Raw genomic sequence first — 26,891 nt, forward strand, 5'->3', positions numbered from 1 at the left:
AGTGTGGTGACGGGGGGCACAGCTCCATATAATAGTGTGGAGACGGAGGGCACAGCTCCATATAATAGTGTGGAGACAGGGGGCACAGCTCCATATAATAGTGTGGTGACAGAGGGCACAGCTCCATATAATAGTGTGGTGACGGGGGGCACAGCTCCATATAATAGTGTGGAGATGGAGGGCACAGCTCGATATAATTGTGTGGAGACGGAGGGCACAGCTCCATATAATAGTGTGGTGATGGGGGGCACAGCTCCATATAATTGTGTGTTGACAGAGGGCACAGCTCCATATAATAGTGTGGAGACAGAGGGCACAGCTCCATATAATTGTGTGGAGACAGAGGGCACAGCGCCATATAATAGTGTGGAGACAGGGGGCACAGCTCCATATAATAGTGTGGAGACGGAGGGCACAGCTCCTTATAATAGTGTGGTGACGGGGGGCACAGCTCCATATAATAGTGTGGAGACGGAGGGCACAGCTCCTTATAATAGTGTGGAGACAGGGGGCACAGCTCCATATAATAGTGTGGTGACAGGGGGCACAGCTCCATATAATAGTGTGGTGATGGGGGGCACAGCGGCATATAATAGTGTGGAGACAGGGGGTACAGCTCCATATAATAGTGTGGTGATGGGGAGCACAGCTCCATATAATAGTGTGGTGACGGAGGGCACAGCTCCATATAATATTGTGGAGACGGAGGGCACAGCTCCATATAATAGTGTGGTGACGGGGGGCACAGCTCCATATAGTAGTGTGGAGACGAAGGGCACAGCTCCATATAATTGTGTGGAGACAGGGGGCACAGCTCCATATAATAGTGTGGTGACGGGGGGCACAGCTCCATATAATAGTGTGGTGACAGAAGGCACAGCTCCATATAATAGTGTGGAGATGTAGGGCACAGCTCCATATAATAGTGTGGTGACGGGGGGCACAGCTCCATATAATAGTGTGGTGACGGGGGGCACAGCTCCATATAATAGTGTGGAGATGGAGGGCACAGCTCCATATAATAGTGTGGTGAGGGAGGGCACAGATCCATATAATAGTGTGGAGACGGAGGGCACAGTGCCATATAATAGTGTGGAGACGGAGGGCACAGCTCCATATAATAGTGTGGACACAGGGGGCACAGCTCCATATAATAGTGTGGAGATGGAGGGCACAGCGCCATATAATAGTGTGGAGACAGGGGGCACAGCTCCATATAATTGTGTGGAGACGAAGGGCACAGCTCCATATAATAGTGTGGAGACAGGGGGCACAGCTCCATATAATAGTGTGGAGACTGAGGGCACAGCTCCATATAATAGTGTGGTGACGGGGGGCACAGCTCCATATAATTGTGTGGAGATGGAGGGCACAGCTCCATATAATTGTGTGGAGACGGAGGGCACAGCTCCATATAATAGTGTGGAGACAGGGGGCACAGCTCCATATAATAGTGTGGACACAGGGGGCACAGCTCCATATAATAGTGTGGTGACGGAGGGCACAGCTCCATATAATAGTGTGGAGACGGAGGGCACAGCTCCATATAATAGTGTGGTGAAGGAGGGCACAGCTCCATATAATAGTGTGGTGACGGAGGGCACAGCTCCATATAATAGTGTGGTGACGGAGGGCACAGCTCCATATAATAGTGTGGAGACAGGGGTCACAGCTCCATATAATAGTGTGGACAAAGGGGGCACAGCTCCATATAATAGTGTGGAGACAGGGGGCACAGCGCCATATAATAGTGTGGAGACTGAGGGCACAGCGCCATATAATAGTGTGGTGACAGGGGGCACAGCTCCATATAATAGTTTGGAGACGGAGGGCACAGCTCCATATAATAGTGTGGAGACAGGGGTCACAGCTTCATATAATAGTGTGGAGACAGGGGGCACAGCTCAATATAATAGTGTGGACACAGGGGGCACAGCTCCATATAATAGTGTGGTGACGGAGGGCACAGCTCCATATAATAGTGTGGAGACGGAGGGCACTGCTCCATATAATAGTGTGGAGACGGAGGGCACAGCTCCATATAATAGTGTGGTGACGGAGGGCACAGCTCCATATAATAGTGTGGTGACGGAGGGCACAGCTCCATATAATAGTGTGGAGACGGAGGGCACAGCTCCATATAATAGTGTGGAGACAGGGGGCACAGCTCCATATAATAGTGTGGACACAGGGGGCACAGCTCCATATAATAGTGTGGAGATGGAGGGCACAGCGCCATATAATAGTGTGGAGACAGGGGGCACAGCTCCATATAATAGTGTGGTGACGGGGGGCACAGCTCCATATAATTGTGTGGTGACAGAGGGCACAGCTCCATATAATAGTGTGGAGACGGAGGGCACAGCTCCATATAATTGTGTGGAGACAGAGGGCACAGCGCCATATAATAGTGTGGAGACAGGGGGCACAGCTCCATATATCCATATAATAGTGTGGAGACAGAGGGCACAGCTCCATATAATAGTGTGGTGATGGAGTGCACAGCTCCATATAATAGTGTGGAGACAGGGGGCACAGCTCCATATAATAGTGTGGTGACGGAGGGCACAGCTCCATATAATAGTGTGGAGACAGGGGGCACAGCTCCATATAATAGTGTGGTGACGGGGGGCACAGCTCCATATAATAGTGTGGAGACGGAGGGCACAGCTCCATATAATAGTGTGGAGACAGGGGGCACAGCTCCATATAATAGTGTGGTGACAGAGGGCACAGCTCCATATAATAGTGTGGTGACGGGGGGCACAGCTCCATATAATAGTGTGGAGATGGAGGGCACAGCTCGATATAATTGTGTGGAGACGGAGGGCACAGCTCCATATAATAGTGTGGTGATGGGGGGCACAGCTCCATATAATTGTGTGTTGACAGAGGGCACAGCTCCATATAATAGTGTGGAGACAGAGGGCACAGCTCCATATAATTGTGTGGAGACAGAGGGCACAGCGCCATATAATAGTGTGGAGACAGGGGGCACAGCTCCATATAATAGTGTGGAGACGGAGGGCACAGCTCCTTATAATAGTGTGGTGACGGGGGGCACAGCTCCATATAATAGTGTGGAGACGGAGGGCACAGCTCCTTATAATAGTGTGGAGACAGGGGGCACAGCTCCATATAATAGTGTGGTGACAGGGGGCACAGCTCCATATAATAGTGTGGTGATGGGGGGCACAGCGGCATATAATAGTGTGGAGACAGGGGGTACAGCTCCATATAATAGTGTGGTGATGGGGAGCACAGCTCCATATAATAGTGTGGTGACGGGGGGCACAGCTCCATATAATAGTGTGGAGACGGAGGGCACAGCTCCATATAATAGTGTGGTGACGGAGGGCACAGCTCCATATAATAGTGTGGAGACAGGGGGCACAGCTCCATATAATAGTGTGGACACAGGGGGCACAGCTCCATATAATAGTGTGGAGATGGAGGGCACAGCGCCATATAATAGTGTGGAGACAGGGGGCACAGCTCCATATAATAGTGTGGTGACGGGGGGCACAGCTCCATATAATTGTGTGGTGACAGAGGGCACAGCTCCATATAATAGTGTGGAGATGTAGGGCACAGCTCCATATAATTGTGTGGAGACAGAGGGCACAGCGCCATATAATAGTGTGGAGACAGGGGGCACAGCTCCATATAATAGTGTGGAGACGGAGGGCACAGCTCCATATAATAGTGTGGTGACGGGGGGCACAGCTCCATATAGTAGTGTGGAGATGGAGGGCACAGCTCCATATAATAGTGTGGAGACAGGGGGCACAGCTCCATATAATAGTGTGGTGACGGGGGGCACAGCTCCATATAATAGTGTGGTGACAGAAGGCACAGCTCCATATAATAGTGTGGAGATGTAGGGCACAGCTCCATATAATAGTGTGGTGACGGGGGGCACAGCTCCATATAATAGTGTGGTGACGGGGGGCACAGCTCCATATAATAGTGTGGAGATGGAGGGCACAGCTCCATATAATAGTGTGGTGACGGAGGGCACAGCTCCATATAATAGTGTGGAGACGGAGGGCACAGTGCCATATAATAGTGTGGAGACGGAGGGCACAGCTCCATATAATAGTGTGGACACAGGGGGCACAGCTCCATATAATAGTGTGGAGATGGAGGGCACAGCGCCATATAATAGTGTGGAGACAGGGGGCACAGCTCCATATAATTGTGTGGAGACGAAGGGCACAGCTCCATATAATAGTGTGGAGACAGGGGGCACAGCTCCATATAATTGTGTGGAGACGGAGGGCACAGCTCCATATAATTGTGTGGAGACGGAGGGCACAGCTCCATATAATTGTGTGGAGACGGAGGGCACAGCTCCATATAATAGTGTGGAGACGGAGGGCACAGCTCCATATAATAGTGTGGTGACGGGGGGCACAGCTCCATATAATAGTGTGGTGACGGGGGGCACAGCTCCATATAATAGTGTGGAGACGGAGGGCACAGCTCCATATAATTGTGTGGAGACGGAGGGCACAGCTCCATATAATTGTGTGGAGACGGAGGGGAGCTAACCTTACCAGCCCTGCTGTTTAGCTGAGGCATAGAAAGCTAGGCTCCCGGTCCCCATTATGGAGCACTCACTGCACCAGGGGTTGACACTGTGCGTCTGCAGCCACTGGAGCTGGTCCAGGCTGCATGACACCTGGCTCTCTACACTGCCCTGAATTACCGGGAGCCGGCAACTCATAGCCCTGCAGGGGCAATGCTCCGGGTCCCCAGCGGTCGGTATCCAGCCCTGCAGTCCAGGACCAAGTCACAGCTGCAGTGGCTCTGTTCACCTGGTCATCCATTACCACAGGAGATGGTCCAGGGCTTCGGAGCTTAATTACAGTCCCCCGGTGCAGAGCATCGGGGATTAACACACAGTGCTGCTGGGTAGGGTCTGGGCCGCGGCAGTTCAAACTTATTAGAATTAAACCACTCTGTGCCTAGCGTCGGTAATGCATTAAACCCAACTGGTGCCTAGTGCCTATTTGTCACGAATGGTGTCTGTGAGTTACCTGTCTCAGGTAATGAGTGGGATTCAACGGAGACTGGCATGACTGGTACCACAGATGATGTAGATAGCTCTATTACAAGATTTATATACCAGTGAGAACTGCCTTTGATGATGAATGACAGGAACTTGGAGGAACCGGACTGGGACCGGCAGGAAGACTTGTTGAGTTGAACTGGTGAACTTGGAACTTGACTCTAGACTGGAATAATGTGACACTGGCTGAAGGGAAATCAGATAATGCTGAGACGAGGGCTAAACAGGGTAATATGGAAATGGTGTGACAAAGGCTGGAACTCAGGTGCAGGCTGGATAGGGTAATTGGAAATAACAGGTTCAGGAAGGAATGGGTAGGTTAAGGAGCAGGAGTTGATCCACTGCAGGAAGCACGATGCAGGTTTGCAAAGGTAGTCAAAAAAGGGGAGAAGTGTCTCCGCACAAGTTTGGAAACAATTGTATACAGCCAATGGCTGACGTTGTATGACAAGAGCAAAAAATTATTATATAATCAGAAATGCCATCAACAAATAAAGTTGGTGGTGCTCCCCTAGAGTAAGATATAGTATCAATGAAGGGAAAGGAAAGAAAAGTTTGTGCCCCCAACAAAAAGAGTTATTAAAAAAAAAATTATATATATATATATATATATATATATATAAGTCTTTAATGTTATCAATAGAAAAAAATAGGACAATACATGGACGTTACACACATAACATAAATCACATGTTTCTGGATGTAAAATAATCTTCAAAACCTTGATGTGTCAAAATGGATTCCATCCAGTAATATCTCAGTGTGTACACTCTGTAAAGACACCGTAATGAAGGGCGAACGTATATAGAGTATTTATTCAGGCATAATCTTCTAAACTGCAAATGACCTATAATATATGGTGGTGTAAGTGTCAAAAAATGACAAAAGAAATAGTATGGCTAAAAGAACTGCTCAGATCACGGAATGAGATACTGCTGTTACTTCAACTGCTAAATAGCATCAAATGATCTTAATGAGTGTTCCCCTCCTTGGCGGCAGTTATAACAGTGAGACAAAATACAGATGAGTAGCAGGTATTGTGAAAAGAGAGAATAAATAGTCATGCATCTGCTTTCACATCTCATTGCTTCTAATCATCGTGCAGAGGAGAATATGATGAGAGTACATATAAATGACAGTAGTTAATTCTCTTATAATAGTGCATCTGCTTTCGGTCAGACTGTCCTGGCTCCTGCAGGTCAGTACCGATGAGAGTACGAAGAAAGAAAATTCACACCACCACAGGTCTGATGCAGTTACCAATGATCATACCAAAAATTAAGTGGTAATCCAAAATATTATTTCAAGAGAGGGGCTATTACATATGAAATATCCGGTGCCTCAAGTGAAGGGACTTTACAATAGGTCTATAATGTTTATAAGTCACATTTCTCATACAATAAAACAATTGTCCTTCTGCACTCCAATGGATACCCTTGATGGAAAATATAAAATATCAGGTGTTTAAAGTGAAAGGACTTTGCAGCAGGTGTAAATCTATGCAGGTATGTATGCAAACAAATCCCAATTTACATACAATAATATTGTTGTCCTTTTATACTCAAAATAAAAACTCTTAAAAGGTTGATGTATCCCAGTCAATGATCTGTCTCCTAGAACAATTGATATGTTTCATACAGGGCAATGATATCACTTGTTAAGATAATAATCCTACTCAGTAGTGCAGCTCAATCTCCACTCTGAGCTCTGCACAAACTGAGAGGTGCTGCTGCACCCGAGTCATATATATATATATATGACTCCAACATATAGAGAGACAAATGACATCACAGACCAGGATTCCTAATGTATCAATGGTGACCAGCTGACATTATATAGGATGATGACGTGCAGATTGTCAGCTTTGCAATAATGGTTCCTATATTCAATGTATAGATAACAAAACAGGATTCCTGATGTATCAATGGTGACCAGCTGACATTATATAGGTTAGTGGAATGTAGATTGTCAGCATTGCAATAATGGTTCCTATATAGAATCCAAAGACAGGGGAAGTATTCACATTGATACAGGGAAATGCAATAAAACAATGACACTAATAGCCAGACAGAATTGGTTCGGTGTCTGTATATAGAAACGTTCTGTGCACACCCCAGTTTAAACTAAATAGAAAAACATGGTCTGTGGCTGCTTGTTTAAATGGTAAAAGTGTAAGACCTGCAGCAGTTAGTCATGGCTGCACATCGCGAGACGGTCAGAGATACCACCTGATAAAACCAAAGGGGATACGAGTCACCTGGATAAATGCCGCCCGCTGTGCGCACAGCGGGGAGAACACAGCGCCCACCTCCAACACCGACAATATCGTTTCGCCTTGTCCGGCTTGTTCACGGTTCATACTTGGGTTAGGACCATTAAGAATATATCATGCTAGAACATAAATGTATTTAATAATAAATTATGTATACCAGTATTAACCCATAAGGTGAATCCCATAAGTTAACCAATGTAATTGAATATAAATATTGCTGCAGCTGGTATAAATCAAATGTATTCTATAATTAATATGGTTATTTTAATGTTTGCAAATTATTACATATTTTCTGAAATACCAGAAGGGAAAAATATATGGTGCAGTTATACCCTCTGCCCATATAAATACTAATAGGCAACATGGTGCCCCCTTGTCTGGATAGAAAAATCAAAATTCAAACAAAGAAGCAAAAAACAAAAGTAAAATAAGGAATGAATAATCATAGAAAACCCTATTCATATAGTAATCATAGAGAGAAACAACGGCATAACTAAGATCAAGGACTACAATATAGTACAGGTCACATTGCTGAAGAGAGAGGAAATAACTGTCAGTCCCAAAATTACTTCCTCAATTACATTGGTTAACTTATGGGATTCACGTTATGGGTTAATACTGGTATACATAATTTATTATTAAATACATTTATGTTCTAGCATGATATATTCTTAATGGTCGTGATTATATTATTAAAGTTCCCTGTACCTATGAAGGATATCAGTAACTGCTCTCTCATTGCAGCTGACAGTGATAATACATGTGCAGTTATATACAATACACGAGCAGTTATATACAATACACGTGCAGTTATATACAATACACGTGCAGTTATATACAATACACAAGCAGTTATATACAATACACGTGCAGTTATTTACAATACAAAAGCAGTTATATACAATACACGTGCAGTTATATACAATACATGAGCAGTTATATACAATACACGTGCAGTTATATACAATACATGAGCAGTTATATACAATAAACCTCAGCTGCATTCTATGCCGGTCTAATACAGAGAGCTACACTTACTCATGTGACCAGACTTGTGAGTGGAGGGGCGCGGCTGATGGGACGACCACTGATTGGTCAGCTTTCTGAATATAGGAGGGTCTAATCTCCTAACCCAAGTATGAACCATGAACAAGGCGAAACGATATTGTCGGTGTTGGAGGTGGGCGTGTGTTCTCCCCGCTGTGCGCACAGTGGGCAGCATTTATCCAGGTGACTCGTATCCCCTTTGGTTTTATCAGGTCGTATCTCTGACCGTCTTTATACACTGCCATATCCGCATCCACATAAAATACACTGCAATAGCCGCATCGACATAAAACACACTGCAATAGCCGCATCCACATAAAATACACTGCCATAGCCGCATCCACATAAAATACACTGCAATAGCCGCATCCACATAAAATACACGGCCATAGCCACATCCACATAAAATACACGGCCATAGCCGCATCCACATAAAACACACTGCAATAGCCGCATCCACATAAAATACACTGCCATAGCCGCATCCACATAAAACACACTGCAATAGCCGGATCCACATAAAATATACTGCCATAGCCGCATCCACATAAAATACACTGCCATAGCCGCATCCACATAAAATACACTGCAATAGCCGCATCCACACGAAATACACTGCAATAGCCGCATCCACATAAAACACACTGCCATAGCCGCATCTACATAAAATACACTGCCATAGCCGCATCCACATAAAATACACTGCAATAGCCGCATCCACATAAAACACACTGCAATAGCCGCATCCACATAAAACACACTGCAATAGCCGCATCCACATTAAATACACTGCAACAGCCTCATCCACATAAAACACACGGCAATAGCCGCATCCACATCAAACACACTGGTAAAGCCGGATCCACATAAAATACACTGCCATAGCCTCATCCACATAAAACACACGGCAATAACCGGATCCATATAAAACACACTGGAAAAGCCGGATCCACATAAAATACACTGCCATAGCTGCATCCACATAAAACACACGGCAATAACCGGATCCACGTAAAACACACTGGAAAAGCCGGATCCACATAAAACACACGGCAATAGCCGCATCCACATAAAACACACGGCAATAGCCGCATCCACATAAAATACACTGCCATAGCCGCATCCACATAAAATACACTGCCATAGCCGCATCCACGTAAAGCACACGGCGATAGCCGGATCAACATAAAACACGCGGCAATAGCCGCATCCACATAAACACACGGCAATAGCTGCATCCACATAAAACACACAGCAATAGCCGCATCCACATAAAACACACGGCAATAGCCGGATCAACATAAAGCACACGGTAATAGCCGGATTCACATAAAACACACGACAATAGCCGGATCAACATAAAACACACTGGAAAAGCCGGATCCAAGTAAAATACACTGCCATAGCCTCATCCACATAAAACACATGGCAATAACTGGATCCACATAAAACACATGGCAATAACTGGATCCACATTAAACACACTGGAAAATCCAGATCCACATAAAACACACGGCAATAGCCGTATCCACATCAAACACACGGCAATAGCCGGATCCACATAAAACACACGGCAATAGCCGGATCAACGTAAAACACATGGCAATAGCCGGATCCACATAAAATACACTGCCATAGCCGCATCCACATAAAATACACTGCCATAGCCGCATCCACATGAAATACACTACCATAGCCGCATCCACATAAAACAAACTGCCATAGCCGCATCCACATAAAACACACTGCAATAGCCGCATCCACATAAAATACACTGCAATAGCCGCATCCACATAAAACACACGGCAATAGCCGCATCCACATAAAACACACTAGTAAAGCCGGATCCACATAAAATACACTGCCATAGCCTCATCCACATAAAGCACACGGCAATAACCGGATCCATATAAAACACACTGGAAAAGCCGGATCCACATAAAATACACTGCCATAGCCGCATCCACATAAAACACACGGCAATAACCGGATCCACGTAAAACACACTGGAAAAGCCGGATCCACATAAAACACACGACAATAGCCGCATCCACATAAAACACACGGCAATAGCCGCATCCACATAAAATACACTGCCATAGCCGCATCCACATAAAACACACTGCCATAGCCGCATCCACGTAAAACACACGGCGATAGCCGGATCAACATAAAACACGCAGCAATAGCCGCATCCACATAAAACACACGGCAATAGCTGCATCCACATAAAACACACAGCAATAGCCGCATCCACATAAAACACACGGCAATAGCCGGATCAACATAAAGCACACGGTAATAGCCGGATTCACTTAAAACACACGACAATAGCCGGATCAACATAAAACACACTGGAAAAGCCAGATCCAAGTAAAATACACTGCCATAGCCTCATCCACATAAAACACATGGCAATAACTGGATCCACATAAAACACATGGCAATAACTGGATCCACATTAAACACACTGGAAAATCCAGATCCACATAAAACACACGGCAATAGCCGTATCCACATCAAACACACGGCAATAGCCGGATCCACATAAAACACACGGCAATAGCCGGATCAACGTAAAACACATGGCAATAGCCGGATCCACATAAAATACACTGCCATAGCCGCATCCACATAAAATACACTGCCATAGCCGCATCCACATGAAATACACTACCATAGCCGCATCCACATAAAACACACTGCCATAGCCGCATCCACATAAAACACACTGCAATAGCCGCATCCACATAAAATACACTGCAATAGCCGCATCCACATAAAACACACGGCAATAGCCGCATCCACATAAAACACACTAGTAAAGCCGGATCCACATAAAATACACTGCCATAGCCTCATCCACATAAAACACACGGCAATAACCGGATCCACATAAAACACACTGGAAAAGCCGGATCCACATCAAATACACTGCCATAGCCGCATCCACATAAAACACACGGCAATAACCGGATCCACATAAAACACACTGGAAAAGCCGGATCCACATCAAACACACGGCAATAGCCGGATCCACATAAAACACACGGCAATAGCCGCATCCACATGAAACACATGGCAATAGCCGGATCAACGTAAAACACATGGCAATAGCCGGATCCACATAAAATACACTGCCATATCCGCATCCACATAAAATACACTGCCATAGCCGCATCCACATAAAACACACTGCAATAGCCGCATCCACATAAAATACACTGCAATAGCCGCATCCACATAAAACACACGGCAATAGCCGCATCCACATAAAACACACTGGTAAAGCCGGATCCACATAAAATACACTGCCATTGCCTCATGCACATAAAACACACGGCAATAACCGGATCCACATAAAACACACTGGAAAAGCCGGATCCACATAAAACACACGGCAATAGCCGGATCCACATGAAATACACTGCCATGGCCGCATCCACATAAAATACACTGCCATAGCCGCATCCACATAAAACACACGGCAATAGCTGGATCAACATAAAACACACGGCAATAGCCGCATCCACATAAAACACACGGCAATAGCCGCATCCACATTAAACACACGGCAATAGCCGCATCCACATAAAACACACGGCAATAGCCGGATCAACATAAAGCACACGGTAATAGACGGATTCACATAAAACACACGACAATAGCCGGATCAACATAAAACACACTGGAAAAGCCGGATCCAAGTAAAATACACTGCCATAGCCTCATCCACATAAAACACATGGCAATAACTGGATCCACATAAAACACATGGCAATAACTGGATCCACATAAAACACACTGGAAAATCCAGATCCACATAAAACACACGGCAATAGCCGTATCCACATCAAACACACGGCAATAGCCGGATCCACATAAAACACACGGCAATAGCCGGATCAACGTAAAACACACGGCAATAGCCGGTTTCACATAAAACACACTGCCATAGCCGCATCCATATAAAATACACTACCATAGCCGCATCCACATAAAACACACTGCCATAGCCGCATCCACATAAAACACACTGCAATAGCCGCATCCACATAAAATACACTGCAATAGCCGCATCCACATAAAACACATGGCAATAGCCGCATCCACATAAAACACACTAGTAAAGCCGGATCCACATAAAATACACTGCCATAGCCGCATCCACATAAAACACACTGCCATAGCCGCATCCACATAAAATACACTGCTATAGCCGGATCCACATAAAATACACTGCCATAGCCGGATCCACATAAAATACTCTGCCATAGCCGCATCCCCATGAAATACTCTGCCATATCCGCATCCACATAAAATACACTGCAATAGCCGGATCCACATAAAATACACTGCCATAGCCACATCCACATAAAACACACTGCAATAGCCGCATCCACATAAAATACACTGCCATAGCCGCATCCACATGAAATACACTGCCATATCCGCATCCACATGAAATACACTGCAATAGCCGGATCCACATAAAACACACTGCCATAGCCGCATCCACATAAAACACACTGCAATAGCCGCATCCACATAAAACACACTGGTAAAGCCGGATCCACATAAAATACACTGCCATTGCCTCATCCACATAAAACACACGGCAATAACCGGATCCACATAAAACACACTGGAAAAGCCGGATCCACATAAAACACACGGCAATAGCCGGATCCACATAAAACACACGGCCATAGCCGCATCCACATAAAACACATGGCAATAACCGGATCCACATAAAACACACTGGAAAAGCCGGATCCACATAAAACACACGGCAATAGCCGGATCCACATAAAACACACGGCAATAGCCGCATCCACATAAAATACACTGCCATAGCCGCATCCACATAAAATACACTGCCATAGCCGCATCCACATAAAACACACGGCAATAGCTGGATCAACATAAAACACACGGCAATAGCCGCATCCACATAAAACACACGGCAATAGCCGCATCCACATAAAACACACGGCAATAGCCGGATCAACATAAAGCACACGGTAATAGACGGATTCACATAAAACACACGACAATAGCCGGATCAACATAAAACACACTGGAAAAGCCGGATCCAAGTAAAATACACTGCCATAGCCTCATCCACATAAAACACATGGCAATAACTGGATCCACATAAAACACATGGCAATAACTGGATCCACATAAAACACACTCGAAAATCCAGATCCACATAAAACACACGGCAATAGCCGTATCCACATCAAACACACGGCAATAGCCGGATCCACATAAAACACACGGCAATAGCCGGATCAACGTAAAACACATGGCAATAGCCGGTTTCACATAAAATACACTGCCATAGCCGCATCCACATAAAACACACTGCCATAGCCGCATCCACATAAAACACACTGCAATAGCCGCATCCACATAAAACACACTAGTAAAGCCGGATCCACATAAAATACACTGCCATAGCCTCATCCACATAAAACACACGGCAATAACCGGATCCACATAAAACACACTGGAAAAGCCGGATCCACATAAAATACACTGCCATAGCCGCATCCACATAAAACACACGACAATAACCGGATCCACATAAAACACACTGGAAAAGCCGAATCCACATCAAACACACGGCAATAGCCGGATCCACATAAAACACACGGCAATAGCCGCATCCACATGAAACACATGGCAATAGCCGGATCAACGTAAAACACATGGCAATAGCCGGATCCACATAAAATACACTGCCATAGCCGCATCCACATAAAATACACTGCCATATCCGCATCCACATGAAATACACTGCAATAGCCGCATCCACATAAAACACACTGCAATAGCCGCATCCACATAAAATACACTGCCATAGCCGCATCCACATAAAACACACGGCAATAGCCGGATCCACATAAAACACACTGCCATAGCCACATCCACATAAAACACACTGCCATAGCCGCATCCATATAAAATACACTGCCATAGCCGCATCCACATAAAACACACTGCCATAGCCGCATCCACATAAAATACACTGCCATAGCCGCATCCACATAAAACACACTGCAATAGCCGCATCCACATAAAATACACTGCAATAGCCTTATCCACATAAAATACACTGCCATAGCCGCATCCACATAAAACACACTGCCATAGCCGCATCCACATAAAATACACTGCCATAGCCGCATCCACATAAAATACACTGCCATAGCCGGATCCACATAAAATACTCTGCCATAGCCGCATCCCCATGAAATACTCTGCCATATCCGCATCCACATAAAATACACTGCAATAGCCAGATCCACATAAAATACACTGCCATAGCCGCATCCACATAAAATACACTGCCATAGCCGCATCCACATAAAACACACTGCAATAGCCGCATCCACATAAAATACACTGCCATAGCCGCATCCACATGAAATACACTGCAATAGCCGCATCCACATAAAACACACGGCAATAGCCAAATCCACATAAAACACACTGCCATAGCCGCATCCACATAAAACACACTGCAATAGCCGCATCCACATAAAACACACTGCCATAGCCGCATCCACATAAACACACTGCAATAGCCGCATCCACATAAAATACACGGCCATAGCCGGATCCACATAAAATACACGGCCATAGCCGCATCCACATAAAATACACGGCCATAGCCGCATCCACATAAAATACACGGCCATAGCCGGATCCACATAAAACACACTGCAATAGCCGCATCCACATAAAACACACTGCCATAGCCGCATCCACATGAAATACACTGCAATAGCCGCATCCACATAAAACACACTGCAATAGCTGCATCCACATTAAATATACTGCAATAGCCGCATCCACATGAAATACACTGCAATAGCCGCATCCACATAAAATACACTGCCATAGCCGCATCCACATAAAATACACTGCCATAGCCGCATCCACACAAAACACACTGCAATAGCCGCATCCACATTAAATACACTGGAAAAGCCGGATCCATATAAAACACACAGCAATAGCCGCATCCACATAAAATCTACAGATAGGGGTATACAGCGCTCTCAATACTTTTTCGAAATTGTCCCTAGCTGCTCCACTACTAAAGGTATCCCAACCTTCTAAATAAACGTATACACAAATAGTTGATAGTGGTGCGCTCTAGGACAATTTGAGTGTGGAAAGGTAGATCTAAAGTAATTAAGTCACTTTCTTGCTGTAATCGGACTGTAAAATGTCCTGCTAGTGTATTACACAAAACGTCCCGACTTGGATCTGTAGGTAGGGTGTTCTTGAAAAATATATATATTAGTCAGGCAGTTGTGAAGATGACGTGTAATCCTTATCCCTGATCGGGAATGTTTGGAATAAAAAAATCCTGCTGTCTCTTATGGAGAAGGATCTTTCGATAGTCCCAAAGATCCCGTATCCCCAAGAATTCTAATCTGTGATGTCTGTAGGATGGGTGTTCTTATTTGTGCTTGATGCCACCATAAATCTCCTTGTTCGCCTTCCACCTCAAATATAATATATTGGCACAGTATCAGGGATCATGGTGAACACAATGGTGCAGGTAGGTAAGAATGGCTTGTACTCACCCAATACAGTGTATCAATCCTGCTGGTTCTCCTTCTCCCGATGCTCTTTCAAATGCTTGTGAGGGTACTGACTGTGTGGAACATACTACAGACTCCAGTCTGGTTAAAACTAATTTATTTAATATGGTAACTGACTCAGAGGAGTCTGTGAATCAGCATCCTAACCACTGTATACATAAACTGTGTTCAAAAAAAGTCTCTGAATTACATATATTAGAGTAACAAAGTTCTCTCATAAAAAATATTTATAGGCAAGGGGTGTGGCCCAATGCGTTTCATCCGTTGTGCGGACTTTATCAAGGTGCTCACCCTTCTCTTTTTCACCTTTTATATAGGGTAGATGATTATTATTACTGAGGCTCCGGTGTTGGCTACCCGCACTTCCGGGTTGTGTGCACAGACGCGTCATAACCAATGATAATAAACTGTAATCCTGACACTAGAGTGTACTCCGGAGTCTCCATATTAGTACCGCGCGTGCGCCGTCTACCGTGGCCATTTTGTCTTAGGTTTTTCTATTGAAATGATGCGCTAGCCTGCTCTGGCTGTTAGGTTTGTAATAGAGTATATGTCGGATGTCACTCTTTCCCGGCGGCCATTTTGTCTACTATCTTGCTGTGTTCTTAATAGGGGGGCCATGTTGTTGGCTACTAGCAACCCATCTCAATCTATGTTTTCATATTGCGTCCATCTTTGTGCATCAGCCTGCCTCATGTAATAAACTATTAATCGAAAAATGCATTATACCTCTGTCCTACATTTCAATGTGTTATTATGGCACTACCTGTTATAATACTTGGTTATGTGGGTAGATGTATAAACATCAAAACGATAATGGTGAAGTTTGTATCATGTGGTCATACAGTTAAATACCTGCTAATCTCATGATCACTATATATGTACTATATAAATACCTGCTAATCTCATGATCACTATATATGTACTATATAAATACATGCTAATCTCATGATCACTATATATGTACTGTGCATCCACATAAAACACACGGCAATAGCCGGATCAACATAAAACACACTGGAAAAGCCGGATCAACATAAAACACACTGGAAAAGCCGGATCCACATAAAGCCAGAAGGACGGGGGAGTGCAGGACAGGGAGGGCTGGATCTATTGAAAGCACAGGGATTGATAGACATGGTGGACGGGGTGGCACAGGGCAGGGAACGTTGGACCTTAATGAAGGGGCACAGAGCATAGAAGGCAGGGGAAGCAACGGGCAGGGAAGTCTGGCTGGACTGGGGGGGGGACACAGGGCAGGGTCAGGAACTAATTACCTGGTTTCTTCAGCTGGCTAAGCCAGCCAGGCATGGAGAAACGGCGTCAGCGGCATTGCTAATATGGTGTCGTGCGTGTGCCAATCATAGCTCCTGGCCGGCACCATATTTGAAATGCCACTGGCGCTGTTTCTAACTGGCTGCCGGTGCTATCTCTCCCTCGGCAGGCCCCCCTCTCCTCTCGGCAGACCCCCCCCCTAATGGCGGCCCTGTTTGCATGTCCTCCCTAATGGTTAGTCAAGTCCTTCTGTGGTGGCTGCTGACTGCATTCCCTGGTGGGCCCATCATTCCCCAGTCTGACTCTGCCAATATCACGGCTCTATCCTGCACCATCTTTGTCTCTAGTGCCCTCCACTAACAATATGCCCTCCAGTAACTATATGCCCTCCCAGGGCCCAGGGTCACTGACTGCTATGGTTTCTATTTGTCACTCGCTTATTGGTATAGAAATCTCACTATATGATCCCCCTCCACATATTCTGTCTTTTATACTGTATTATTGGTGTCATTTCTTGAACGACACTACGGACACTTTGTGGTGCCATATAAATGGATGATGATGATAGTTATTATAATTTTCTACCTGGGGATCTCTTTGGTGGAAATGAGACTCAGGACAGAGGATGCTTTGTCTATATTCTAAAATAGATTAATTTGTTCCATCTCATTCTTAGGTTATGTTTTATTAAATGTGAACTGTTGATAAATGACAATGGTTGAACTGTGGGCCTGATTCAGAGGTGCTCGCAAAAAGCGAGCGCTTGCTCTGAATCAGGGCGGGCGCTTGGTTTTTAAGTTGCGGCCTCCTGGCCGCTCGCATAGCTCTGGGTTACCACCCACAGCTTATGCGAGCGGCCATGTTGATGGTCATGATGGTCAAGACCATCGGGCTTGTGACGAGACCCTTGCAGTAGGGTCTAGTGGCCACAAGCCCCAGAGAGCTTTCAGCTCCAACAGAGCTGGAAGCTCTCTCACTGACATCACTGGTGATGTCAGTGAGGCCGCCCACAAATGGCAGGTTTGCTTGGGAACGCTTCCATTTGTGAAGCCACCCCCCGGCCACGCCTACAAAAAGGGTCGATCAACATCGACAGCCACCCCTTTTGTAGTGAGTCCCGGAGCAAGCACTTTTTGCACTCGCTCCGGGGCTCGCACACACCGCGCGTGCGCACTGGCCCACCATCGACCCGGGTGCGAGCGCACAGCGCTTGTGACTGGGTCTGAATCAGGCCCAGTGTTTTTAGAAGTGACCATCAGTCTGAGCAGTGGTCATTCCTAGAGAGCAATAAAATATAACACCAGTCTGCTCCAGGTGATTACCACCGAGATCTTCCTTTTGTAAATTACTTTCTAACATGTTATGTAAGAGCCTTTTCCTGCAATAAGCTCTAATCATTGCCCCATGTCATTCCCATGTAATCTCCAGTCATTCCCATGTAATCTCCAGTCATTCCCATGTAATCTCCTGTCATGGCCAATCTCCAGTTATTCCCATGTAATTTCCAGTCATTCCCATGTAATCTCCAGTCATTCCCATGTAATCTCCAGTCATTCCCATGTAATCTCCTGTCATGGCCAATCTCCAGTCATTCCCATGTAATTTCCAGTCATTCCCATGTAATCTCCAGTCATTCCCATGTAATCTCCAGTCATGGCCAATCTCCAGGAGCCCTGCTTGGCCTCATTCTCTGTGCAGCCAATGTAATGCATATGCTGGTAGCAGCAGGCTTAATAAATGAATTAAGACACAGTTATATATATATATATATATATATATTTGAACCATGTCTAGGGTGATGCCACATGAACTGAAACCACCCGAAGATCGTACCTGAAACCGGGCAGCGCATGGGACATAGGGCCTGATTCAGAGTTGGGAATAGAGGGAGAGAGCGCTTAACTGTGAACCTGGACAAACCATGTTGCAATGTAAGGGGTGTAGATACAGAAAAATTTTTGCATGTGGGGTAAATACTGGCTGCTTTTACATGTAGCCCACAAATACTGCCCAGCTTTATTATTACTCTACAATTTAGATGTCAGTTTGGAAACACTTCTCCCAAATCTAAATCTCTCTGCACATTGTAAATCTGCCCCCTGCAGTGCAGCCTGGATTCACCAAGATAATCAGTTGAGAGAGATCTCTCTCTATTCCCAACTCTGAATCAGGCCCATAGTCCTGCTACTGACATGTATTAGGATGATAGAAAGTCAAAGATTAAACATTCACCTTAAAAACACTTTTACTTGATGTGATCAAATAACTTCTCCTTTTCCTTAATGCAGTGTTGGAAATTCTCCACCTTATCCAACGTCGGGAACTGCGATCTGCTGACCAACATATTATAGAACTGGAAGCTGAATGTGACGAAGACTCGAGTCCTTTGACTCTCAAGAGTCCAGGTCGACAGGCCAAGGATGTGACTCTGTTGTATGAAGCTCTGATGAAAGAGATGTGGGCAGTGGTGGAAGAGTCTCTGAACAATAAAGGAAAACATCTAAACCTTGATGAAGTAATTGGCGTCATCCAGCAGGAAGAGTCCAGAGAAGGTCCACCAGGCACAAAGGACATGAGGGCTAATTGGGTGAAGGCGGTGGGAAGAAGTGTAGATCATCGCTTGAAGAGTAACCTGGAGGGAAAGATGGGCTCTTTACCGTCTCAGGCGAACCGAGTGAAGAGGGTTGTGTTGGAAGACCTGACCACCGTAAAGAACTACCTGGTGAGATGGACACAGCATGGGCAATTTAGGGAAAATGAGTCAGGCCAGCAATGAGTAAAATCGACTTAAAAAAACCCCCAAAAACTTTAGTTTTAAATCATTGTCTATAAACTATGTATAACATGTTATAAGCTCAAATCAGATCCTTTTTTCATGCATCTGTGGACAGTTCCTTCAATTTGGCATCCACAGATGACTGTTCTCACATACTGATTGAGTTAATGAACGATTTTAGTAAACGACTTTCTACCTTGAAAAAATGAACTAAAATCGTTTACTAAAATTGTTCATTTACTATGTTCATTTAAATGTAATGAACGATTTTTATGAACTACAAACAATTTTTGCATATTAACTTAATGAAAATCGTTGAGTTGACAAGTCTGACTGAGCTACAAAAGTGAACGCGCATGAACAATAATCGTTCATCGTTTGACTCAGAAAGTGAACGATATTTTCAAACGATTATCGTTAAACGATAATCGTTCAAAAAATCGTGTGTGTATGCACCTTTACAAATTAATGTTACTTTGAACTATTTTGTTTTTGTATTTTTTATAAACACTTCTAAGCCTTTGTTGTGCATGTTAATTTTTTTTTTGTTAATTGATGTCGATGACAAATTTAGTTTAATGCCACAAGACTGTCACCCTTACACACATTTTATAGACTATAGTATCAGTCTTCACTGGTTTGTCACAAGTCACTGTTGTAGACTAATACCCAATGAGAATGAGGAGAAGGGAGGTTGTCCATCACTGTGATGGCTCCGAAGACACAACTCTATCATCTCAAGACACATATGGAGGTCTCTTTTTTGGGGGGGTAAGCTACACCTTTTTCTAGATCTCTGGATGATGGCCTCATTCAGTGCTTTATTCTCCCCAGGTCTGCTCTTATCCCAGGGACTTTGAGGTTTTCCGGATCTACCACTCAGCATATCACCGTGGAATTTCTGATTGGCTGAGTGCTGCAGCCCAATGTAATCTGGAGACCAATGACATTTACTTCATTCTGGACTGGAACAGTAATATCTATTGCAGGTCAGTTCTAGGGCAGGGAGGATAGAGGGAGATATTGGACAAGCTGAAGACTGGACATGTTTGGGGGTGTGAAAAGGGTAATGCTAACAGTGACCTTCTCAACAGGGATGTCCTTTCCAGGCCAGAGATATCTCCTCTCATCAACCCTTCTGAACTGGAGCCACTGCTGACCAGTGAGACGCGGAGAATGCTGGAGCAGCACTATGTCAGCCTCATACAGGTAAGTAGGACGGATGACCTAGAGAGAAGCAGCTATGTAACGCCTGATGATATTAGTAAATATACTGTAATCTTACATACACCACTCAGAATTCTCTGTGTTTTAGCAACGAGTTTCCCAAAGATTAGAGGAAGAATTGAAATTGGAACAAGAGCGTTGGAAACAGGAATTTAAAAATGATGATCTTCTGTCAACCTTCAGTGGACGAGTGATTCAGGTAGCTGAAACCTTCTTATCGCACCCTTATGCTGGAGGAGGTTTCCCCATAGCTGCTGTTGGGTTGGGATCTTTTGATAGTATAATAATTGTGGATAGTCTGTCCAATCTCCCCCCCAAACTCCCAGACAGGTTTGTGGCCAAGGGAGAATGGGGGAGAGGGAAACCCTTCAGCTTCAGCACCAGCCGCTCTACCTAGTAACTCTGCAAATGACAGGTCACTAATAATAGTACATATGTATTTTTAGTGTAGATGTGTAGATACTGTATATCCCATCACAGCATCATGGACTGGAACCTTTATATGAAAAGTACTTATGTGTATAATCTATATAATGACGCTTTCATTGTCTTCCATAACATTCTGCCCCCTGAACTTACCCTGAGCACACTACGGGGTGATGACATATTGCTGATCGCTTGTAGTCCTCTTACATACTTTGTTTTCCTCCTAGATAATGAAACCACATGTAGATCGAGCTCCGCTAATAAATGAGCAGTTTGGGATTATGACGGCTGAGACCTGTCTCAGCTGCTTCTCGAGCTTCTTGCACAGGTAACGTCCACCAGGAGTCATTAAGGGAACTTTTGCTGATTTGCTTTCACCAGAGACCGACCTCCAGTTCCTCACTGTGATAACATAATGTACTATTCATGGGTAGCAGCTGTCTATGGGCCAGAGATAGGTGCTATCCTGATTTCTACGCAGTCTGTGATAATCGGTAAACTGCGCAGGCATCTAAGTCGCACTGTGCATGCGTCATGGTACATTTCCATAGACGCTCGCAGCGACTTATTACGCACAGTGTGATTGACAGTCAGGGAGCATTTGGGGAAGGTAACGGGGAGTGGCGGTAATAAAGGCAGGCGTGTCATGACAGTTTTCGGGGCGCTTCTACAATCCTGTATGCAATAAAAATGGCTCCGGAGTCTCACTTCCCACAGCCATGGGGTTACTCAGAACTACAATAACCGAATGATCAGTGACCCATGCTGACACTTTGTCCACAGATGCCGGACCGCAGGTGGGCGTCTCAATACATCTCCTGGCGGCATTGGCATATTCTCGCACATACGGGATCGCAGCAGCAGCATTAGCGTAATCTTAGAATCATACCCCTGTATATACCAGTTATTACATGGACTGCTGAGCCAGTGATAACATGAGAGTAAATGGTTCATAGTAGGCGCTATGGAAATGTGCACTGGGAATAGTGGACAATATACAGCTTATGTGCATTATTATTATATAGCTTATGTGCATTATTATTATATAGCTTATGTGCATTATTATTATTATTATTGTTATTATTATTATTATTATTATTATTATTATATAGCTTATGTGCATTATTATTATTATTATTATTATTATTATTATTATTATTATATAGCTTATGTGCATTATTATTATTATTATTATTATTATTATTATTATTATTATTATTATATAGCTTATGTGCATTATTATTATACAGCTTATGTGCATTATTATTATTTAGCTTATGTGCATTATTATTATTATTATTATTATTATTATTATTATTATTATTATTATTATTATTATATAGCTTATGTGCATTATTATTATTATTATTATATAGCTTATGTGCATTATTAATATATAGCTTATGTGCAGTTATATAGCTTATGTGCATTATTATTATACAGCTTATGTGCATTATTATTATATAGCTTATGTGCAGTTATATAGCTTATGTGCATTATTATTATACAGCTTATGTGCATTATTATTATATAGCTTATGTGCATTATTCTTATATAGTTTATGTGCATTATTCTTATATAGCTTATGTGCATTATTATTATATAGCTTATGTGCATTATTATTATTATTATTATTATTATTATTATATAGCTTATGTGCATTATTAATATATAGCTTATGTGCAGTTATATAGCTTATGTGCATTATTATTATACAGCTTATGTGCATTATTATTATATAGCTTATGTGCATTATTATTATACAGCTTATATGCATTATTCTTATATAGCTTATGTGCATTATTATTATTATATAGCTTATGTGCATTATTATTATTATATAGCTTATGTGCATTATTATTATACAGCTTATGTGAATTATTATTAATATATATCTTATGTACATTATTATTATATAGCTTATGTGCAGTTATATAGCTTATGTGCAATGTTAATATATAGCTTATGTGCATTATTATTATTATTATTATTATTATTATTATTATTATTATTATTATATAGCTTATGTGCATTATTATTATATAGCTTATGTGCAGTTATAAAGCTTATGTGCATTATTATTATATAGCTTATGTGCATTATTATTATTATTATTATATAGCTTATGTGCAGTTATATAGCTTATGTGCATTATTATTATTATTATACAGCTTATGTGCATTATTATTATTATTATATAGCTTATGTGCATTATTATCATATAGCTTATGTGCAGTTATATAGCTTATGTGCATTATTATTATATAACTTATGTGCATTATTATTATTATTATTATTATTATTATTATTATTATTATTATTATTATTATATAGCTTATGTGCAGTTTTATAGCTTATGTGCATTATTATTATACAGCTTATGTGCATTATTATTATTATATAGCTTATGTGCAGTTATATAGCTTATGTGCATTATTATTATTATATAGCTTATGTGCATTATTATTATAGTTTATGTGCAGTTATTATTATATAGCTTATGTGCACTTATTATTATTATTATTATTATTATTATTATTATATAGCTTATGTGCATTATTATTATATAGCTTATGTGCAGTTATTATTATACACTACAGCTTATGTGCACTTATGATTATACATTGTATGTGCAGTTATTATTATATAGCTTATGTGCAGTTGTTGTTATACAGTTTATATGTGCAGTTATTATTATACAGCTTATGTGCAGTTATTATTATACAGCTTATGTGCAGTTATTATTATACACTACAGCTTATGTGCAGTTATTATTATATAGCTTATGTGCACTTATTATTATTATTATTATTATTATTATTATTATTATTATATAGCTTATGTGCATTATTATTATATAGATTATGTGCAGTTATTATTATATAGATTATGTGCAGTTATTATTAGATAGCTTATGTGCACTTATTATTATTATTATTATTTTTATTATATAGCTTATGTGCATTATTATTATATAGCTTATGTGCAGTTATTATTATACACTACAGCTTATGTGCACTTATGATTATACATTGTATGTGCAGTTATTATTATATAGCTTATGTGCAGTTGTTGTTATACAGTTTATATGTGCAGTTATTATTATACAGCTTATGTGCAGTTATTATTATACAGCTTATGTGCAGTTATTATTATACACTACAGCTTATGTGCAGTTATTATTATATAGCTTATGTGCACTTATTATTATTATTATTATATAGCTTATGTGCATTATTATTATATAGATTATGTGCAGTTATTATTATATAGATTATGTGCAGTTATTATTAGATAGCTTATGTGCAGTTATTATTATACAGTTTATGTGCAGTTATTATTATACAGTTTATGTGCAGTTATTATTATATAGATTATGTGCAGTTATTATTATATAGATTATGTGCAGTTATTATTATATAGATTATGTGCAGTTATTATTAGATAGCTTATGTGCAGTTATTATTATACAGCTTATGTGCAGTTATTATTATATAGATTATGTGCAGTTATTATTATATAGATTATGTGCAGTTATTATTATATAGATTATGTGCAGTTATTATTAGATAGCTTATGTGCAGTTATTATTATATAGATTATGTGCAGTTATTATTATATAGCTTATGTGCAGTTATTATTATATAGATTATGTGCAGTTATTATTATATAGCTTATGTGCAGTTATTATTATATAGATTATGTGCACTTATTATTATATAGCTTATGTGCACTTATTAATATATAGATTAACACTTTCAACTTCTGCTTTATACCAGTTTCCATAAAACAGTGGAGAGATTTCACTCAGAGCAGAATGGGCTCCCGGACACCACTGATACATTCATCTGCCGAGTTATCAGCATTGTGAACTGCTGTCCCATATTCCGGTCAGTGCTTTGTATGATAGAGGGAAACGCACATTATGCTGGTTACATACTGCTCATTGGTAAAACACATGGGGCGGAAGGGTCAGGACTATCAAGGTTACCACGTGGTGGGTTTTATTCAGCTTCCAAAGACAAGTCCACACATGTGGAGAATATAAAGAAATATATAAAATATTTGTATACTTATTTTTATAATTAATTAATTTCTATCTACTTTTATTTCTAATTTATATATATATATATATATATATATATATAACTCCCAACTTGTCAGCACTTGTCGGTCATTTAACATCACATCACCATCACTAATCCAGTACTTCAACGTTTCGGGTTCATTACAACCTGTCATCAGGATACAGAATAAAAGACAAAATCCTACTTAAATAAAATCCCAGTGATTAGGACACCAGACCTCTGCTAGCTCCGTCAGGGATAGAGATAGATCCCCTTCCGTAGATGTACGATGACGTCGTCTGCCAATGTCCAACGTCCTTCCCTACCATCCAAGTGGGCGTAGATTGGGAATATATTCATGTGGTGAGCGAAGCGAGCCTGCAAGGGGCCAACTTTCTTATTTTTGTGGAAAGTGTGGGCAGAAATCTCCACTTCCGCCCTCACTCACGTCACTTCCAGGTACAGCTAGTGAAGGGGATTTATGCTCTTCCGCTCCGTCAGCGGCACCAGCAGAACCACCAGACACTTCCGGTAAGCACTTCCTGAGAACCGCCTCCGTTGCCCCGGCAACCTGGCGTACCTCACACCAAGTAACCCCTTCACCACAGGTAAGAAAACATAAAAACAGACTCGTATAGTACAATATTAAAACATCTAAGCACCGCACTTGTATAAGCAGCGATCCATCCCTGACTGTATTAAGTGCATAATAGATAACAATAATAATAATAATAACAATAATAATAATAATAACAATAATAACAATAATAATAATAATAATAATAATAATAATAACAATAATAATAATAACAATAATAATAACAATAATAATAATAATAATAATAATAATAATAACAATAATAACAATAATAATAATAATAATAATAATAATAATAATAATAATAATAAGTTGCTCATAATGCCCCTGAGTCTGTTTTTATGTTTTCTTACCTGTGGTGAAGGGGTTACTTGGTGTGAGGTACGCCAGGTTGCCGGGTGCAACGGAGGCGGTTCTCAGGAAGTGCTTACCGGAAGTGTCTGGTGGTTCTGCTGGTGCCGCTGACGGAGCTAGTGGGGGTCTGGTGTCCTAATCACAGGGATT

The 26,891-nt window shown here is 42.1% G+C and overlaps 1 protein-coding gene across 1 annotated transcript in view; it reads left to right on the plus strand.

The window, feature by feature from the left end:
- The window catches only part of EXOC3L2 (exocyst complex component 3 like 2), a gene marked incomplete at its 3' end in the record, with an annotated part of 280,938 nt that overhangs the window by 221,032 nt on the left and 33,015 nt on the right, over positions 1 to 26,891 (plus strand). Inside the window, exons 3-8 of the mRNA XM_088463885.1 lie at positions 19,582 to 20,015; positions 20,904 to 21,058; positions 21,164 to 21,278; positions 21,385 to 21,495; positions 21,950 to 22,050; positions 25,502 to 25,612. Of these exons, the coding sequence (XP_088320011.1) occupies positions 19,582 to 20,015; positions 20,904 to 21,058; positions 21,164 to 21,278; positions 21,385 to 21,495; positions 21,950 to 22,050; positions 25,502 to 25,612 (1,027 nt within the window). The remainder of the gene's footprint in view (positions 1 to 19,581; positions 20,016 to 20,903; positions 21,059 to 21,163; positions 21,279 to 21,384; positions 21,496 to 21,949; positions 22,051 to 25,501; positions 25,613 to 26,891) is intronic.

Source organism: Taudactylus pleione, unplaced genomic scaffold (assembly GCF_031769625.1).
Source record: "Taudactylus pleione unplaced genomic scaffold, aTauple2 ptg001492l, whole genome shotgun sequence".
In the NCBI taxonomy this organism is placed as follows: domain Eukaryota; kingdom Metazoa; phylum Chordata; class Amphibia; order Anura; family Myobatrachidae; genus Taudactylus; species Taudactylus pleione.